General features: G+C 39.5%; 1 protein-coding gene across 1 annotated transcript in view; it reads left to right on the plus strand.

Moving 5' to 3' along the window:
• Positions 1-21,409, plus strand: part of GALNT16 (polypeptide N-acetylgalactosaminyltransferase 16) — a 76,969-nt gene extending 55,560 nt beyond the window's left edge. The window contains exons 10-15 of the mRNA XM_075193175.1: positions 5,558-5,684; positions 7,579-7,671; positions 7,881-7,964; positions 9,075-9,216; positions 15,403-15,519; positions 19,857-21,409. Coding sequence (XP_075049276.1) covers positions 5,558-5,684; positions 7,579-7,671; positions 7,881-7,964; positions 9,075-9,216; positions 15,403-15,519; positions 19,857-19,994 — 701 coding nt within the window. The 3' untranslated portion in view covers positions 19,995-21,409. The remainder of the gene's footprint in view (positions 1-5,557; positions 5,685-7,578; positions 7,672-7,880; positions 7,965-9,074; positions 9,217-15,402; positions 15,520-19,856) is intronic.
• Positions 21,410-21,624: the final 215 nt, after the last annotated feature.

The following is a 21,624-nucleotide window of genomic DNA, read 5'->3' on the forward strand; positions in this document are numbered from 1 at the left end:
TCCTGTCCCAGATACTTTCTGCTACCTCTGCATCCTCCTTAAAGATTCCTCCAGTGGAATCTTTTGTAGCTGAGGAACTTTGGATTAAAATACACTCTTGGACCGAAACCCACAGGGTTTTGCCTTTAATAAAATTGTCGTTTTAAATCACACGGGAAAAATCACAGGTAATCTGCAATTTTAAAAAGCTAATGCTTGCTATATAATGACTAAAGTTCACTGGACAAGCTAGAATAATAATCATAATAAAAACCTTTAAAACTTTCATGGAATAAAGCTTCAGCTGTTTATGTCCCTTGTTCGGTATGCCTTTTTCATTCAAAATTTCACTAAAACCTGTCAGGAAGTGTCTGGTGGTAATTTATCAGAGGCTCAGAGTCTCCACATCCTAACCCTGCCCTCAGATGGATTTGGGGAAAGTATGAATACGTTCTGGGTAGACCACTAAAATCATCCATACGTGAACTTTTATGGTCTCATTTAAAGTTGAGAGCAGATGCAGCTAGCTAGACGGTGCAAATTGCAACTGGACAAATCATCTTATAATGCATCTTTTGCATGTACATTGTGTACAAATGCTGGGCAGCTTTATTTTTACACTGTGATCTATAATTGAGCTACAATGCCCCCCCCCCCCCAATCCCAATTCTAAATCTGTCTGCACATTTTAAGTTCCCCCTTCTATGCAGAGCAACATGGTTTCAAGATGGATTTACTCCTAATTCTAAATAGTATTTTTCAGTTCCACTTCAATGCCAGGGTGTGGCCATTTATTAACAAAGAGGAAAGGACCTTTGAAGTAGCAAGTTAGTCACCAGGCATGTCATTCCTTCTTGGTCAAAAACAGCGAGTGAAAAATATAAGGAGAAGAAAAAAAGGGAGGTTGTGGGGTGGGAAGGCCCAAGGGTTGAATGATTTGATTCTTAATTGCTTGACCTTTTTGTCATTACTATTACCCTGAGTAGTAGACCCCATACAGATGTCTTGAGGCAGCGGATGAGGCAGCGGGTAAGAATATTGGGTTCTACGGGAAAAGAGGCTGTTATAGGAGCACACGTAGACTGCTCAATGATGTTCACATAAAGAGCTCTCAATAGGCTGATATTATACTGTAATTTTAGCATACATATTAATATACAAGTTAACCCGTGCATGATACTCATGCATTCTAGTCAAATCAAGCTACTTAAGGTGTTAAAAAGGTTCTTGTCATGCATTTGGGGCTAGGCCAGGCCTGCTCAGGGGAAGAGCGTTACTTCCCGACGTAAGCTCCCTTTTTTAACGTGGTTTTGTCCACATGTCGCCACCTCATCATTCTTCTCCATCACCTCATCCTTCATCTTCATCGCCACATCCTTAATCTCCATCGTCTTACTGTTCTAAAACCTCTCGATACACAACGTTTCTGCTAAACACCTTATCGCTGTGCTCAATCAGTCTTCCTTGAAGGGCAGTATTCATAACCTGCACTTTCACATCACTGCTTCTCCGTACTCGTGAAAATGCGACATACAATTGTCCATGACCAAACACAGGCTCTGGTAAATAAATACCCACACGGTCAAGAGTTTGAGCCCTCAACTGGTAAATTTAGCCTTTACTACCCCTCCCACGGGGGGAAGGGGGATGATGGAAGTTAACTGACTTCACTATTATAATTTTTTTGACAAATAATGTCAGTATACCAAATTTCAGGTCAATTGGATGAGCCCTTTCTGAGAAAATAGTTTTTTCCACACACACACACTAACACACGCCGCTAGGCTTATATATATTAGATAAACTGAGGAGGGTGGTGGGGAACAATGCAAAGGATATTTGCCCCTTTCGATCCTATTACAGGCTTCAAGGCAAAGGGCCTTCTTTAATTTGAATTGTGAGCAACTAGAGCTTTATACATTTTAGAATAAGGCAGGATCAGGACATAGGGGCTGATTCATTAAGGATATTAACTTAAGAAACTTCTTATTTAAGTCTCCTGGACAAAACCATGTTACAATGCAAGGGGTGCAAATTAGTATTCTGTTTTGCACATAAGTTAAATACTGACTGTTTTTTCATGTAGCACACAAATACTTGATAGCTTATTTGTACACTGAAATTTAAAGTTGATATTTGTGTGCTACATGAAAAAACAGTCAGTATTTAACTTATGTGCAAAACAGAATACTAATTTGCACCCCTTGCATTGTAACATGGTTTTGTCCAGGAGACTGAAATAAGAAGTTTCTTAAGTTAAGATCCTTAATGAATCAGGCCCTAAGTCTTTACCCAAAAGTACCTGTTAGAATACTGCGCCAACCTTTCCGTTTCTTTAATGAGTATCTCTAAGGGACAGATGTGAGTTCTCTGTACAGCACTGCGGAATTAGTTGATGATGATGATGATAAGCCTTGGAAAGTCTGAAGCAGCAGTTTCATTATGGCCTGCTTATCAGTTGCAGGAGACTTTCTAAATACTGACACACAGAACAGAACAACAAAAGGGCCCCAAATCAGATTTCACAGCAGGGTCCAGTAGCCTTTAGCTCCTGGTGTAAAAGAGTAAATTACTGATATGGTGTGAGAGTATATCATAGGATTATAGAACAGCCCTCTGGGAAAGTTTTTAGCAGTCACTGGCAATGTACAAAGCTCTAATAATGACAGCTATTTTGTTGACTTAGTGCATGTGCTTTATATTAGGGCTCCTGTTGGTCACTGTCAGGACAGTACATGCTTTAAAGTCTGCAATTTGGAATCCTATAATTTAATTTTTTTTAGGAATTTTGACTTCTGTTGCCCATTTATTACCAAAAGTATTACTTGGGATTCTATAGACCTCTTTAGCAGGAATTTCATATTGCACTTATTGTAAAAATATACAAAGAGAAGAGAGTTATGAGATTATGTCTTAAGATTACCATCCAAGAGTGACACTTAGGGCTAGATTTACTAAGCTGCGGGTTTGAAAAAGTGGAGCTGTTGCCTATAGCAACCAATCAGATTCTAGCTCTCATTTATTTAGTGCACTCTACAAAATGACAGATAGAATCTGATTGGTTGCTATAGGCAACATCTCCACTTTTTCAAACCCGCAATTTAGTAAATATACCCCTTAGACTTGAGACAGAACTGATTCTGTAAGGTCAGGTGACAATAGATATCATCTGAAGAAATAAAGTAGTGGCAAACAAAGCATTCTATTAATTTACCATTGTGTGACCTGTGCATATACAAGAACCAGGGACCACACAGAGAGATGGAGTAAAGTAAAGATTGTACATCTAGCCTGGGAAACAGACAAAAATCATAGTTACAGTACATACCCTAAAAACAGGTCCGTAAGCTTATAGAATCCAGTCTAACTTGCCAAAAGCAACATAATGTATTTCTGGCATTTACACTTCTCCCTTTTGTGTATATTGTACTTTGTACAGTATAAATCAAACCAATAGTATGGCATTGGACACAGTGACCTTTTATCACTTTAGTTAGCCTGTGTGCAAGAGTAGTGTATTCCCTCCCCAATTCTCATATGTTACAAGAGGGAAATGGTGTCTGTGCAGTGTACTTGTCACATAGTGCAAGGCACTCGTGCCAGGTCATTAGTTCCCTCCCACTGGAAGCAACAGGAGCGGGAGCCGCTGTCATGAACAGAGCCATCCTCCACCGGACACCACAGCATTTAGATATCTGTGAGAGGTGGGCTTGGGCACATGCACCACATGTCACAAGTCCACACAAAGCCACAGTATTAAGGGTTGTTTGTGAAGTTTGATGTTGGCTGTAGTGATGTGTTTGGGTCTGGCTTAATATTAAATCTGTGGAGTGCAGGGGAACATAAAGAGAAACAGTTTTTTTTATAATTATCCATTTTACAGAATGCATTGAGCTCTATGCAAGAGGTTAAAAAAGAAAAAAATGGAATCCCTTGATACCCCTTTCAACCAGGATAGATCTAAGAAGCAGTGCGTGCTGAGAGAAATCACCTGCCGTGACTTTCACGTTGGGCGGCATATGTGCTGTGGAATGGTTGTGTGGAAGATGTATCATATATTGTAGTAGGTGTCTGTGGAGTGTTTTATATTGAATGTAGAGGTCAATTCGGGGCTTGATATTTACTGTAGGCAATGTGTTTGAGAATGTTAATACTGAGTGCTGGGATTTGTTGGCGGGAATTTAATATTGCTTGTGGTGATTTGATGCTGATTGTATGAGTTGTGTTGCTCTAATAGTAGTAGTAAGTGTAAGGGTTGTATATTTGATAATAATATAATGATTGCTTGGGATTTTGTGTGTTTGGACTGTGATACTAATTGTAGGGGATGTGTGTATAGTATATTGTTAGGGCATGATTTTATGTGTGTAGGTGTATGGAATTTAATGGTTGTGTGTGGATGGCTGTGTGTTGTCTAAAGTTGTGTGTGGCTCACTTCGAGGGTAGTTAAGGAGGGTATTCTAGGGCTCCAAAATAAAATACTGCTCAGAGGAGAGGGTAACTCCGATTCTCTGCTGGAGGAGACGGCTCGGTAAGTACGAAGAGTGTGTCTCTCCCAAGAAAACTTGGGGTCCCCTTAAAAGTTTGTCATGGTGCCCCAAAAGCTCTTGTTACGCCATTGTTTGTAAGCAATGTGTATGAAACAAATCCATCAACAAATAGTACAAACTATTTTTCTTTGAATTATAGATTCTCACTGGTCAGCAAGCTGTTCATTGTTATTAATGGAATAGGCAGGTACATCATTTTTCTTTTTCCACTGTACATATTCCTTATGATTGCAGGTAATAGCTGTCATCATACACACAAGTTGTAAATTGTGATTATTATTTACTTTTATAGCGTCGACTTATTCTGCAGCTCTGAGCTCTGATGAGTAATCACTAAATTAAAAGGTTGTTGTTTTTTTTCTGCAATGGTGGAAAGGAGAAAAATGTATCTAAATTTGCCAGTTGGACCCATTTATTACTTGCACCATTAAATAAGGATGAATCACTCTCTAAACTATTTATCTGCCTGAGTCTCCCTATAAATCTCGTGATTTGTACCAAGTGTGTGGGTGAAACTGCTGCCTCCTGTGTATGGCTGTGATTTTATGAGGCTTGATTAACTTGGCAATAAGACAGATTTAAAGCACCATACCTGTACACTGCCGAATGTTAAATGTGCACAGTTTACCCAGATTGGGAAATTGATTAACCCTTTCTATGCCTGAGTATCTCAAAATGTTGATTAATGAATTTTCTGTATTTTAATGAAAAGATGTTCATTTTTAGGAAGCGCTTTATGTGACATTAATAAATATACATTTAAAAGGTTCATAACATTCACAAATATTTGAATGCATTTCATTAGCTAATCAGAACCTGAAGATATTTGAGATACAGCTCCAAACTGAACCATGGGGATCATGGGGGAAGGGGAGTTGCTGCATCACAATGGAGTGTGGTCATATATCCCTGGGGTGCGCTTTTGAAGCCATTCCTTGCCTTGTGCCTTGCACGTGACACCCCTTCGCTCTTTTGCTGCTTTTAACACACTGTCCATTCTTGAGTCTCCGTGGTCTGTTCTTTTGCAGAGCTCTCCTTCCGTGTGTGGATGTGCGGAGGTAGCTTAGAAATCGTTCCCTGCAGCCGTGTTGGTCACGTGTTCAGGAAGCGACACCCATATGAATTTCCTGATGGCAATGCTTTGACCTATATCAAGTATGTAATAATAAATGGTTTGTGACCATGTGTGTGTACATTGAATCATCATCGCCGTTTATTTATATAGCGCCACTAATTCCGCAGCGCTGTACAGAGAATATTTGTCACTCATATCAGTCCCTGCCCATTGGAGCTTACAGTCTAAATCTCACACACACACACACACACACACACGAGTATATATTTGCAGTATGAAACCACACAGATAAGCCCCTGATTGGGAAACAAACTTATGATCCCAGTGCTGTGAGACAGAAGCGCAGTGAGCCACCGTGCTGTCCTTGAACATCCTCACATTAGTCGTCAAGCATAAGAATGCGAGTGATCATCACGTCAGATCATCATTTACAGCAAAACATCAGTTATAAACAAAAATGTTTTCAAATAACCATGGCACTCATGACAGCCTACTGATGGAGAAAGATAGTAATCACAGTGACATTAGTTAAATGCTGATATTAGTTCATTGTGACACAGATAACAGAGATTATATGCCATTGTAACAATCACTAATGGCAGAGTATTGCGATTGTTGTGACTCTGGCAAGTGAAGATGACAATTGTGACGCACAGACAACTGAGGATGGTATTCATTGCTAGACTGTCTGATAACTGAGGGTGGTAATCATTGTTGCACTGACTGACAATAGAAGATGGTGAGCATTATTGCACTCCCTGACTGCTAAAGATGGTAATGTTTGTGACTGTTACTGAAAACTGAGGGTGGTAATCTTTGTCATACTCACTGATCATTGAGGATGGTAATATTTTTGATCAGTAAGTGAGAACACAGGAGAACTAGGTTCTTACAAAAAAATGATTTGCATAAAACAAAATTCCATAAAAGTCTCTTTTCAAAGTAAAAGGTAAATAAAACCATTGTTATTCCTGTGTTGTTTCAAGTATAAGTGCATGCAGCAAGATCAGCACACTTTTAAACAGTGTACACATGGACAAGCAGGAGATGAACAATGACAAAAGAAGGTGCACTGACTCAAATGCACTTCAATAATGAATCAATATTTTCCCCCATTGTAATGGAGATTATTTTATAATCCCCACATGGAATATGATAACTTTGAATAATTGTCAGTTTGTTTAGAAACAATATAATCTATTTATAGATGGATGATCTGTGTACACAGACAAACGGTAAAACAAACAAGCACACACGTGCAGTGTACTATATATTTTGAATACAGGTGTAGAACACAAGAAATTACAACTAGTATTACAAAAACAAATGGTTGATCTAAGGCAACATAGTGGGTGCAGTACTGATTATAATACCGCAATTGTCATAATAGAGCAGTAAGCACCTAATGATAATGTCAATGCTCTGACAGATGCCCATTTTACAAAAAATCTAGAGAGAGAAAAAATCCATACAGAATACAATAGCATGTTTATTAATGGCTGCACAGGCCACATTTAGAACAGTAACTGGTTCATCTACCAAAATTTGCGAGACAGTTGTGGATCAATTGTATCTGACTTCTGTCATAGCGATAGAGATATTAATGTTGTACACTATAAAGTAAATGCGTCACATAAAATAACATTACAAGGTCACCAGCTGCTAACATCATCCACAAATGATCAGTTTATTAGTAGTTTAGCATTTGTCATTTTATTGGTTTTCGCCATCTCATTTTGTCACAATGATGTTATGAAATTAGGGATAGAAAGCAGATTCATCAGGCGCTCTAGTACTGTCAGAAATATGGTCACTGCCATTGTAACTTTGCAGAGAGCATCAATATTCTGTCAGCTAGGTAAATTATTTGTCTTAGATAACATCTGTGTGGGGGTAATGAGCAATTTATCTGGCTGGCATTTTACAATACATATTTCTTCAGAAGTTACAAAATGTATCGTCTGTCCCCTTAAGGAACACCAAGCGCACTGCAGAGGTTTGGATGGATGAGTATAAGCAGTACTATTACCAGGCTCGCCCCTCTGCCATAGGAAAATCTTTTGGGAGGTGAGTAGACGCTGTACAGTTTCTCGTGACTTACCCGATCCCTCGGATAATACATACAACAGTCCTGATAAAATAGATCTCCCTGTAATAAATGGAACTGTAACCCACTTGTATAGAGTCTGTCTTGTGACATCCAACACTTGGCATCCTACCCAATCCTGTGTCCTATAGAAGTATAATCATCAGTGTGTTCTGCCTTGTCCATGTAGTGTGTCGGAACGGGCAGATTTGCGAAAGAAGATGAACTGTAAATCATTCCAGTGGTACCTGCAAAACGTCTACCCTGAGCTAAAGTAAGTGGGGCAATCACAGAATTCCAGAGAGGGTGGTCCTAAATGTTAAAGGTATACTAGAATGATAATTGTCACAGGGGTAAGCGGATGATTTCATGGCTGACATTCCATTTGATGTGGCCATATGTATACACAGAAGTTTATATGAATCCTAGTAAGGTATACGAATTGCATTCTTATAATAGAAATGTAATTACATCAGTGGGATGTGGGCCTCTGTGCTGTTATATAGACTATTAAAGTAATTTTATAGCTTTCCAATAAGCATTGTCTAAGCGATTTCTTGTGTTTCCAAAGCACAAAATAATTTATTTAGCAAGATGCAAAAGTTAGCAGTTCAATACATAATTATAATACAGTACAGCCGATACCAAAGATACATACATACCACTGCGCCCACCTGTGCTAGCTGCGCTCTGCTGGTACCAGCTACAGTACTTCACTCAAGAATACTGTGGTCAGAGAATGACTGGGCTAGCTGGTCCTAGGGAGTTTGTATATATACACTCAGTGTTACAGAGAAAACCATACAGATGACGTGGCTTGCTTCTATAGGCCCAGACTTCAGGTGGGTCCAGTGTAAACAGGTCATAGGCCAGTTCAAACAACCCCCTTCAAGGGTGAGGGTCAACATTCTAGATGATTCTTCCACCCAGAAACCAGTTTAAGCTAGTCTATTCACAATGCACAGTCAGTAACATTTTAAACATTTATTCCCCAACATCGCTAACTAGAGTATGGAATGTGTGATCCCTTCGGTGGATGAATAGGGGATTAAAATGATACTAAACATGACATGTTTCCTGTAACCTGAACCTTAAGTATCACTAAAGTGTACATATAACCTTAATATATATAGATCTATAAACTAAATACCATCTGCTCATAAATCACTGTGGAATGGAACCATTATAAATAGGAAATATATAAATAACTAAATGTGAGAATGCGAGTATGCGAGTGTATGCGTGCATATTTTACCGTGTCATCGCACCGTGTTAGGTGGCATACTGATCGCAATTGCATGATAAAGCAATATTAACTAATATACTTTCGTTCATCCAATTATGTGACTTCGACAAGACTAACACACCTCATTCTGCACTGCAGGATACCCGAGAAGGAAGTCATCACAGGGATTATAAAGCAGGGAGGAAACTGTCTGGAGTCTCATGGACCAGACACAGCAGGGAACATTCTGGCCGGTGTGGGGGTCTGCAAGGGGACAGCCAGCAATGCTCCTGCCACACAGGTAATTGAGAACAATGGGCTATATACTGTACATCTTAGTAATACAACTTTATTCCGTGGTGGAGAAACATAATACTAATCATAGAAAACAGTGTCAACTGAACCTGGATTCTTCACAACTCCAAAGAAACATGAAAATACTCTGCTGTCACTGCTACTAAGAGCTCAATACAAAAATATGCCCAACTCATAAGTTACATTTTCCTTCAGTTAGCATTACAGCATATTGTTGTTTTTTATAATCCTTTTTATTAACATTTTTCCCTAGAGGTGGCTGTGAAATCCTTTTACAGCTGTTTTTTTCCTTGTAAATTTTCTTTGGCACATCTTGATTCTTCCATTTGCTATGCATAGAAAAAGTTATTTTGTAGATATGAGAATGGCACAAAAGATATAATCCATGAAGAATCACTAAAAGCAGCAATAGCACCACCTACAGTTTCAAAAGCGTGTGTATGTGTATATATATATACATATATATATATATATATATATATATATATATATACATACATATATATATATATATATATATATATATATATATATATATATATATATATATACACATATATATATACATATACACATATATATATACATATACATATACACAAGTTAACCCGTGCATGATACTCATGCATTCTAGTCAAATCAAGCTACTTAAGGTGTTAAAAAGGTTCTTGTCATGCATTTGGGCCATAGCCCAGGCCTCAACCACCAACCACTCCCCACTGTCACCCCCGGCAACCACCAACCACTCCCAACTGTCACTTCTCCTTCAAGAAATATATATATATTTTTTTAAAATCTTTATAAACACTTTTAACAATTAACAAACTAAATGAACAAATTAAAAACATCTTAGTATACCAAATTTCAGCCCTTTCTGAATTTTTTTCCCCACACACACTAAGAATTTAGTAGGTCGGTGTATAACTCCGCCCAACAGGTGGCGCTGCAGCTTGGTTTTATTTTTTCCACACACAGACAGACTAACACATGTCACTAGACATTTATATTATATATATATACATATATATATATATATATATATATATATATATATATATATGTGTGTATGTGTGTATATGTATGTATGTATATATAAAATACACTGCAATAAAGATTAGCAGGATATTTTGCTACACGGGCAGGAATGATTAGCTATATAGAGGTCCAGATTGCAGTCTATGGATCTTTAGTTAAGCTGGGTACACACTACACTGTTTTCGTCCAATAATCGGCTCAAACAGCCGACATACGACCGCTCGTTCAAAAGTCGGGTCAGTGTGTGCAGTGACACAATGGTCGAAAGTCTGCCCAAATGGACGATTATCGCCTCATTTTGTTGGTCGTACCGTTTAATATTTTCGTTTCAATCTCGTTTCCGCTGTGTAGTGTGTATAAACTTCCGACCGATCAACAACAGTGAGTACGAAATTACAGTCATTGCTCACGACAACATGGCTGTAAAAAGTCGCTAAAGGGACGTCCGCTCTTCCCTTTATCGTCCTCAACAAGGCTAGTGTGTATGCAGTCCATGGACCGAGCGATCGGAACATAGATCGCATTTAAAAACGCTCGGCATAAAAAGTTGGTCGAAATTTCTGTAGTGTGTACCCAGCTTTAGTCTTTACTTTGACAGATTCCCTAATTTATAGTCTAAGTCCTTGAATCCCCCTCTCAGTGGTTTCAAGACCAGCATCACAGAAGAATAATGCATAGAGTTGTCAAAGAGCATTTTGAGAACCCGCAAAAAACGATTTGCATCCCTGTATTAATTTTACTTTTATATTTACTGCAAAATATCCACTTATTTTGCAGTTAAAACACATTACTGCTGGGATTTTAATGATTTACTTTGAATAGGCTGTGGAACATGTTGGGGTTTTACAAACAGGTTAAATGAGGTGAGTGGCTATAATAGTGAATTACAGAAAAGCAGTGGTTACCTTTTCCCATATTTATTTGGAGACTATCAGTGCCCAGGATCTTGCCGCCTATCTCAAGGACAAGATTGATAAGATCAGACTTGAAATGATATCATCTTCCTCGACTAGCAATCAGCTAATTTCCTTCCCAGCACCCTCTGACACTCTCTCTTCATTTTATCCCACAAATAAAGATTAAGTATCAACCCTCTGTTAGGAACCCCTCTAGCCGGTACAGCACAACCCGGAGTCTGCTCTGCCAGTCAGGTGTTCACTGGAGCCCCTAGTGGTGGGGCAGACTTGGCTGCAGACTAGCAGAGGGTCGTGAAGTGCGCACTGGCTAGGGAGAACCCAGGAAAGTGGAGTGAAGTCCAGGCAGGGGTCGCAGGTCAGCAAACTGGCAACAGGAAGCTAGAACCGGCAGGGAGGCTAAGCCCTCCCTGCCCTATATACTACCACTGACCAATGGCAAGCAGAGAAACTAGCAGCTGATCAGCCCCAGGAGGAGAATAATTATAATAGTCTGTTCCTAATGCTCTGCGCACGCGCCCGGCTGCCCCTAATGTCGGGACGCGGCGCTACATCCACAGCGCATCCCGGTCGTTGCCTAGGCAACGGCCAGGGAGAAACAGGAAGTGACGTCTCGGTCGTCATGGAGACGGCCGGGACACTTCCTGTCGGGCAGAGAGAGTCGCGGCGGCCTGAGGCACCGCCGCGGCTCATAACACCCTCTTCTTATCTTCCTACTCTACCTCCTGTCCTCTTGATCCTATACCCTCACAAGTTGGTAGATCCCTGTCTCCTGTGCTTATTCCACCTCTAATATAAACCTGTCATCTCTTTCGCTCTACTGGTATCTTCCCATCATTATACAAGCATGCAGTGATTACTCTTATTCTGAAAAAACAAAATTCTTACACAGACTCTCTCTAAAATTACTGTCCCATCTCTCAGCTCCCATGCCCCTCCAAGCTTCTGGAGAGACTTGCCTACGCTTCACACGCTTCCTTTCTGCAAACAACCTATTTGATCTTCTTCAGTCCGGCTTTCATTCTCAACACTTCACAGAGACTGCGTTGAATAAAGTTGTCAATGATTTGGCCACTGTTAAATCTGAAGGCCATTACTCTCTTCTACAGTCATGGCCAAAAGTTTTGAGAATGACACAAATATTACTTTTCACAAAGTCTGCTGCCTCAGTTTTTATGATGGCAATTTGCATATACCCCAGAATGTCATGAAGAGTGATCAAATGAATTGCAATTCATTTCAAAGTCCCTCTTTGCCATGACAATGAACTTTATCCCAAAAACAACATTTCCACTGCGTCTCTGCCCTGCCACAAAAGGACCAGCTGACATCAGGTCAGTGATTCTCTCATTAACACAGGTGATAGTGTTTACGAGGACAAGGCTAGAGATCACTCTGTCATGCTGAATGAGTTAGAACAGACTGGAAGCTTTAAAAAAGGGTGGTGCTTGAAATCATTGTTCTTCCTCTGTTAACCATGGTTATCTGCACGGAAACACGTGCAGTCATCATTGCTTTGCACAAAAAGGGCTTTACAGGCAAAGGATATTGCTGCTAGTAAGATTGAACCTCAATCAACCATTTATCGGAGGTTCAATAGTTGTGAAGAAGGCTTCAGGGCGCCCAAGAATGTCCAGCAAGCGCAAGGACCATCTCCTAAAGTTGATTCAGCTGCACGATCGGAGTGCCACAGTGCAGAACTTGCTCAGGAATGGCAGCAGGCAGGTGTGAGTACATCTGCAAGCACAGTGAAGTGAAGACTTTTACGATGGTGCGGTGTCAAGAAGATCAGCAAAGAAGCCACTTCTCGCCAGGAAAAAAATCAGGGACAGACTAATATTCTGCAAAAGGTACAGGGATTGGACTGCTGAGGACTGGGGTAAAATCATTTTCTTTGATAAATCCCCTTTCAGATTGTTTGGGGCATGTGGAAAAACGCTTGTCCGGAGAAGGAAAGGTGAGCGCTACCATCAGTCCTGTGTCATGCCAACAGTAAAGCATCCTGAGACCATTCATGTGTGGGGTTGCTTCTCAGCCAAGGTAGTGGGCTCACTGACACAGCCATGAATAAAGAATGGTACCAAAACATCCTCCAAGAGCAACTTCTCCCAAACATCCAAGAACACTTTGGTGATGAACAATGCCTTTTTTCCAGCATGGTGGAGCACCTTGCCATAAGGCAAAAGTGAGAACTAAGTGGCTCGTGGATCAAAACATCGAATTTTTGTCCACGGCCAGGAAACTCCCCAGACCTTAATCCCATTAAGAACTTGTGGTCAATCCTCAAGAGGCAGGTGGAAAAATAAAACCCCACAAACTCCAAGCATTGATTAGGCAAGAATGGGCGGCCATCAGTCAGTATGTGACCCAGAAGTGACCCAGACCCAGAAGTTGATTGACATCATACCAGGGTGAATTGCAGAGGTCTTCAAAAAGAAGGGTCAACACCGCAAATATTGACTTTTTGCATAAACTTAATGTAATTATCAATAAAAGCCTTTGACACTTATGAAATACTTGTTACTTTACTTCAGTATACAATAGCAACATCTGACAAAAAGGTCTAAAAACACTGAAGTAGCAAACGTTGTGAAAACCAATATTTGTGTCATTCTCAAAACTTTTGGCTTTGACTGTAGTTCTCTTGGATCTCTCTACTGCATTGACCACTCACTTCTCATACAAATGCTACAATCCCTAGGTCTGCAAGACACTATCTTATCCCTTTGCACCTATTGGTTCTCATCCAACATTCTAATTGCTCTTTCAGTGTTAATTTCTCTGGATCCACCTTTGCCCATCTTCCTTTATCAGTAAGAGTCGCACAAGGCTCAGTACTAGGTCCTCTGCTGTTCTCTATCTATACAGATTTGTCTTTCTGCCATTTCATCTTGGATGTCCTTTCATCAACTCAAACTCAGTCTTTCAAAAACAGAGTTAATAATATTCCCACCCACCAAGAGAAATTACCTACCTGATGTTTTTTATTTCTGTTGACAACATGACCATAAATCCCACCCCGCAAACTCTCTCCCTAGGTGTAATCCTTGACTCATAACTATCCTTTGTTCATCACATCTACTCTATATCTAAATCATGTTGCATACATCTGAATAACATTTCCAGAATATGTGCATATCTCACACAAGACACTGCAAAAACCTTAATTCATGCACTAATCATCTCCTTACTGGGCTTCCCCGAAACAGACTGAAATCCATACAATCTATTTTGCACGCAGCGGCTAGATTGATTTTTCTTGGAAATCGTTCTTCCTCTGCCGAGCCACTCTGTCAGTCTCTACACTGGTTGCCTGTTTTTTTATGAATCCAATATAAAATACTTCTACTAACCTACAAGGCCATCAACAAAACTGCACCAACATACATCTCCTCACTTGTCTCAAAATATCTCCCAACTCCACACCTCCGTTCTGCACAATATCTGCATCACTCATCCACTCTCATCACATCCTCCCATTCCTGGTTACAGAACTTTTTTTGAGCTGCACCCACTCTATGGTGTTCCCTGCCTCGCACAATAAGACTTTCCTCTGGTCTACAAACCTTCAAGCGTTCTCTGAAAACCCACCTCTTCAGGCAAGCTCATAATAGTCCTCAACCATCTTAACCTCCTTAGGTTACCCAATTACTACAACCTTTGCACAATTCCAACAAGACAACAACCCTCTCACCCCCTGACCAACATTGCTGTTTGAATGGATCATAGCATACGAATCACTTTTACCTTTGCAATCTGGCTGGACTGAAATGCAATATGTAGACTTAACCTCATGCATCAAACTCTCATTGTTTTTAGATTGTAAGTTTGTGAGCAGGCCCTTCTTACCACTTTGTCTGTATTACTTAGTACTGTATATTATTGTTTGTCCCCAATTGTAAAGTGCTACAGAATTTGCTGGCACAATATAAATAATATTGATGATGATTGTAAAATATACCTTTTGTGCACAGTCTGTAGTTGTTTTTAAAGGATCACTAAATCTCTACCCAATTTTGTTCCATTAATTACATTCAATTACACTGTAACCATCCTCTTTTAGCCAACTTTTACAGACAGTGACTGATAACAGCACAATAGCTGGCACTCAACTACTTAGCTAATGTATATAGAATGCCAAACATGTTAAGTTCTACTCAAGGCGTACTTATATTGTATGGTACTCTCTAATTAATTATTTTTCTAATCTATTTTCCCCTCAGGAATGGGTGCTTAGTGAGACCTTAATACGACAGCAAGACAAGTGCCTGTCTATCACATCATTCTCCACCGGAGCCCTGGTCATGCTTGAGCCCTGCAACCAGAAAGACAGCAGACAGGTTAGTATGCTTTTAACCATGTTGTATATGATTATAATACGGAAAGTGTATCAGATTACATATACTAAGCAATAGTCAGGCCTTGCCATCATATTCAGGTTGTGGGTAGAAGAAATGCACCAATTATGTCACAGACATAACTGCATTCCAAATTAGAATGATTGGGTGTGATCCCAAATATAGTTCCTTTGCCAGGATTCTACATCATACATAAAACGTTAGATCCACATACCAGACTTTATCCATCCATTCTTTAGTGCAGTTTCTGAGAGTGAAGATTATATCTCCTGATCATACTATAAACTAACACTGAAAGGTTTTAGGTTATATATTGTACTTGAATATATGGCGTAATACCTGATTTATATTAAGTGTGTACGTGGTCATTCATATTTGGAAGGGAAATATCTTCTATCACAAGGGCACAACTCCAAACATCGTCTCTATCCATATCAGGACAGTGTGTTCACGCCACCGTGAATTATTGTCTTGCCTAATAACAGGAGCATGACCATGTCACGATGAGACGGGCTACACCCCCTTGGGGCTTATGATCTCACTGCAGCAAAACCAACTGACAACACCTGTGTTTTTTAAAAACAATTTGGTTGGCTGCACAACCACATTTAAAGGACCCCAAACCCTATTAGAAATACATACAAAGAAAAACATCTGTCTCAAATGTAGACTCAGATGAGGCTATTTCTTCTTTAACACCCTTGAAGAATATGTATAGGCATTCAATGGTTTTACAGCATATATTGTAAATTTAGATTCACCACAGCATCTCTTCCTACTTCTGTTGCACCTAATGACGATGCAGAGTATTGTACGAGGTTATTGATACAGAGGGATTTTCAATATACAATTATTAACTAGCAAGTGCATAGTGATCAAATAGTTTGATCTCAATGCAATAAGTAAATATGTGAATGTGTTTGTTTGTTTTAAATGCCTTTTCATCTCATTCTTGCCCACTAAACCTAAATGTACCTTTAAAAATCTCTGACTGTCTAGGATCTGTCTCCTCTGTCATGTCCTTCCTCTCTGAAACTATCTCTGCAAGGCTGCTCCTCCTGTTCCTTTCTTCCAATGCCTCCACAAACTCATGTCACTTCAACTTTAAAAATATTACCTGCATCCATCCTAAAATTGTCAATTACTCCACTAAAGCAGTCAGTCATTGTGGTATACCTACTAAACTGCGGGTTTGAAAAGTGGAGATGTTGCCTATAGCAACCAATCAGATTATATCTGTCATTTAGTAGAATTTACTAAATAAATGATAACTAGAATATGATTGGTTGCTATAGGCAACATCTCCACTTTTTCAAACCAGTGGTTTAATAAATATACCCCTGGTCTCTTCATTTTCCATCAGTTACAGTTGTACTAATTGGTCTTCCCTTAACCAAACTGGCAGTGCCTTTAACTCGTCTTAAATGTTCCTGCCAGGCTGATTTTCCTTGCAAACAGTTTTACTAATGATGCCACTCTCTACCCGTCACTGCACTTGCAGCCTTTTTCTTCCAGGATACAGTTTAAAATTCTTGTTATCAGCTATAGAGCCCCATACAATGCTTATCTATTCTTTTATTTCTCTATACCTTCCTGCCTGTGTTCTCTGATCTGTCAGTAACCTACCCATCATACTCCTATCAGCACCACAAAGTCTTCTCCAGTGCTGTATTTATATTCTGTAATCTTATACCTTGACCAGTCAGTTTAATGTCTCACTTTCAAAGCTTAAGGTGTGTCCTGAAAACACATCTCTTCAGGGACACTTATCAATTATTGTAATTATCTTGGTATTTTAGCTTTCGTTTTGTAGGTCCCCTATAACCTAAACCTGCCCTCCTCACTTTATTCACTCTTTATCTCCAACAGCCACTTTGTTTCTTTGTTTGCATGGAGCTGGAAACTAGCTAGGGGGCTTGTACTTGCAGCATGTGACTGCACAGTAGAGATTTCACTGCACACGCTGGTCATACTGAAATCACTCACTTGATGCGTGATGTGCATGCACATGGCCACAGTAACTTCTAGTTGCAGAATGAAGAAAGCAGTTAAAAAAAAACATTGATTAACCAAACATTACCTTTTTTTCCTGGAAATTAAATTAAACCTAGCCCATTTGAACTAACTTTCTATGTGTGTGAAGGCTCCCGGAGGTCACTGACTAAGAGTCAGCAGTCATTCAGCTGTGAGATAAACTAGCATGAGGGTCCAGCCACATTCCTCTCCGCTGGGCCATGACTTTGAGGGTACCTCTGTGCAGGGCCGGATTTACCGCTAGGCAACCTAGGCACCTCCCTAGGGCCTAGCGGCTCTCAGGGGGCACAGATGGGGGGGGGGGGGGGGTGCCTAGGGCACCATGAGGTCTAAATCCGGCTCTGCCTCTGTGATAACACCAGGCTCTCTAACCCATGCTGGGACATACAATTCCATTGTTCCACAAGGAATGACCCAAACCCCAGGTTAAACCAAATGACTAGAAGATGTTGTCCCTTAAAACCTAGCCTCTAAATAAAACTCCTCCCCTCTTAACAACTAATACTTTCTCATGCTCATTTTCCTAGCTAAACTGTCCCTTCCCGAAAAGTTAACCCTTTTTCACCTTGTTTTCTCTTCATCTCAGTGATGTCCGTCTTCCATCTATCTTCGTCCAGTTGCAGTCTTTTTATTTATTTTTTTATTTCATCTAGCTCTAGATTCATCTTTGTGATTTACATGCACTATTAAACAGGGCATTCTATCCTTCTCTTTAAATGTTTGCTACTACATTGTTAATCAGGGTTTATGCAAATTGCTCTCCCTGATTTCACAGAGCTGTGAAATAGGTTGCACTATATAAATAATGGAAATTATTAATAGTATCCTATGTCTGTATAGGGTTGTATTATTATCGTTATTATTTTGGATAGGTCATGTTGGATACAGGTGTAGTGTATAGTGCAGGGTTTCCCAAACCCAGTCCTCAGGGCTCCCTAACAGTGCAGGTTTCCCATATCTCCTTGCTGGAGCACAGGTGTGTTCATTACTGACTGACACATTGTAACAGATCCACAGGTGGTCCTAATTATGTCACATGTGATCCAGAAAACCTGCACTGTTAGGGAGCCCTGAGGACTGGGTTTGGGAAACCCTGTAGTGTCTTGATAGAGTATAATAGAATTGTATTATGATCATGTCCAGTGGTCGTGTTATATTGGACAGATTTAATTCTGTCTGTATAGATTTCTAAAACACAACGTTAACAGATTTGTCTGTAAAATATTCCTGGAAAATGTTATCATATATTGGCGGGTATTATATTATGTGTCTCACTCCCAGTCTGTTAATTCAGATGATATTGCAAAATCGCATGCAGAGTGTGCCAAAGAAACACTCCATCAGTCTTATGGTTTCTATCTGACATTACGTGACCCTTTTCCAGCTAGCTGGGGAAACTCAATTACTGAGCCAGGCTTCAGTGACAGATAATATTTTTCTCTCCAATAAGACATGTCCAGGACACAGTATGTAGGACGTAACCAAGTCAGAAGCAGTCTTGTCACAGAAGAAAAGACTATATAATAGTATTGGCTTTTAGTGTGACATATCCATAGCTATGCCAGTGGACTGTTTTCATAAAATCCTTGTTTTAACTTTTGCTAAATAATAGTTTAGTATTTCTCTGCTGTGCTTCATTAACTTTTTAAAACAGAGACAGAGAATATAATTTGTAACTAAACATTTATTGTGCATGGCCATCCATACTTCATCCATACTTCAAGGTCAGCCAAACAACGGATTCTGTGACTGATATCCACAAGCTGAAAAACACATCATACTGACACAGTGAAACTGCACATAGACCCCAACACACCAGAGGTTAATGATCTGATTGTTCTCATAAGATCATGAAACATACATACATGTTGGTTAAACAAAAATGTTATAAAACAAACTATTTTCAATATGTGGAAACCCTTCCAATACGTACAAGGCCACCTTGAGCACTCCAGCTGGTTGCATTGCAGAGCATCGTGGGAGCTGTAGTTCAACATTAAGTGCCCAGAATTGCCTGAGATTGCATGTACTGTAGTTGGCATATATGGATGATATTTAGCCATTCAGCACTCAGATAATGCAACTAGATCACTTACGACTAGACATGGGTCTGTTTGTTAGATTAGAAGATGGCTACACTCACTGGCCAATAGCAGTCATCTATATTTTCTTAACTGTCCATAATGATCTGAATCAACCATTTTACAGTATTCATTATATTTATTTTGGTTTTAACTGATATTTTTTCCGGTATTGATGACCTTTTATTCTCTTGTCTTTTCCAGAAATGGAAGTTGAAAGGACACTTCTTGCAGCATTTGAGCAGTGCACTTTGTTTGGACACTCATTCCCCTAGGGTTCTGATTAACCCTTGCCAATCAGATCTACAAAGCCAGCAATGGGAGCTACATCAGGCAACTTGAATATTTACAGCCCATCTTCTGCATGGACTTGGTCCACGGAGTAAGGACTCTGGGACGTTTCATTGACCATCAGGTTCTGAACATTAAACTCTGAGACCTTTTGCAGGTGGTTAGACACTGCCAGCCCATGGATGACATCACATGATGTCATCAGGTTTGTTCCAGGGGACCAGCTGCTTTTGGATGTAGTTGACACTTTGAAATCGGTTACATTTCTGGTATAAAATCTTGTAGCTTTTACATTTCTAGATGTTTTTTCATCTCCTTTTTGCGCAGCAAAGTTTTTGTGAAAACCCAGTTCATATGTGAAGTGTTATAAACAGATTGACGCGCTGTAGACGTTCAAGAACATTCCCATTCAAGTTACTCATCCAAACGACTTGATTGGTGATTTGACAAAGTAACTTCTAGCCATGTAACGCTATGTGTTACAGACCACCTACAATTGGGATTGAGTGTGAAATTGTCTGTAGCAGATAACTTTCCTCATATTACACTTTGTGTGTAAGCCATGAAGACATACATGTAACAGACTGATGTGTCAATAATGCGGTATTGCATGTCTCAGATTTGTGGTCTAATAGTTATTTTTTAATATTAAGTTCTGATTTATAAGCTATCTAGTAGGAGAGGCACAGACATGCAGCTCTGAACAATGTGTGTCCCTGTAATATTTAGCTCTGCATGATTTCATATATAAGTGACATGTAGCTACACCTTCACCAGCTTTGTGTTGCTGTGTTTATGGCCAAACTGATTGAGTTACTGGTTCCTTTACCCATAGTTTTCCCTTAAACAGGAAAAAAAACCTGTACCTGGAAGACAATAATATTTTGTAACCTATTCAGATATATTTATTCAATACAAACAATTCCTTTGCTCTGTTGATATTATGAACTCTACGGAATGTTCTGTTTTGCTGAAAATGTTAGCAGTGCAAAGGAATATTGTGTCCCCAATAAAACAAATCCAATTTACAGACTTGGAAATATTTAGATATAGAATTGTGAACCTTAAAATTCCATATAGGTATACTTTTTAGCTGCAGTTTTCATTTAAGCTATGTGGTCTATATTGTGAATTGCTTAATATAAGTAAGGTTGGCACATAATTTTTTAGCCATACTGTTATTTTTCTCCAAAAAAAGGCAGCAAATATATTTTTTTCATAAGAAGCAACATTTGTAGTATGAACTCTTAACTCTTCTAGAACTCCCATGCTGCTTATCCTACCGGCAGAGTCACAGGAGATATCATGGTAGAAGTAGTTATGCCCAACGTTTCTTTAGATAACTCTGTATTCTTCTTTGTCATTCTTGTCAAATTGGATGAAGACAATTGTTGGTATTTTCCTGTAATTTCCGAATGCACTTTGCTTGGATATAATTGTGTAATAATTTATTCAGATTTTACAAATGGAGTCTGCAGTCTTTTAACACTGGTTGTCGTGAGCATGATGAACGATGGCAGCTACATCTTTTCCAACCAGCAAAGTGTTAGCTGCCATTTTATTTGGAGCAGTGTATGTGGCGTGTCTGTGTTGAGCAACATGACTGTGCAACACAACTGTGCTGTGTTATATTGAATAGTGTGTATGGAGTGGTTGTGGTATATTGCACCTATCAGTGGGT

Source organism: Mixophyes fleayi, chromosome 12, assembly GCF_038048845.1.
Source record: "Mixophyes fleayi isolate aMixFle1 chromosome 12, aMixFle1.hap1, whole genome shotgun sequence".
NCBI lineage: Eukaryota > Metazoa > Chordata > Amphibia > Anura > Limnodynastidae > Mixophyes > Mixophyes fleayi.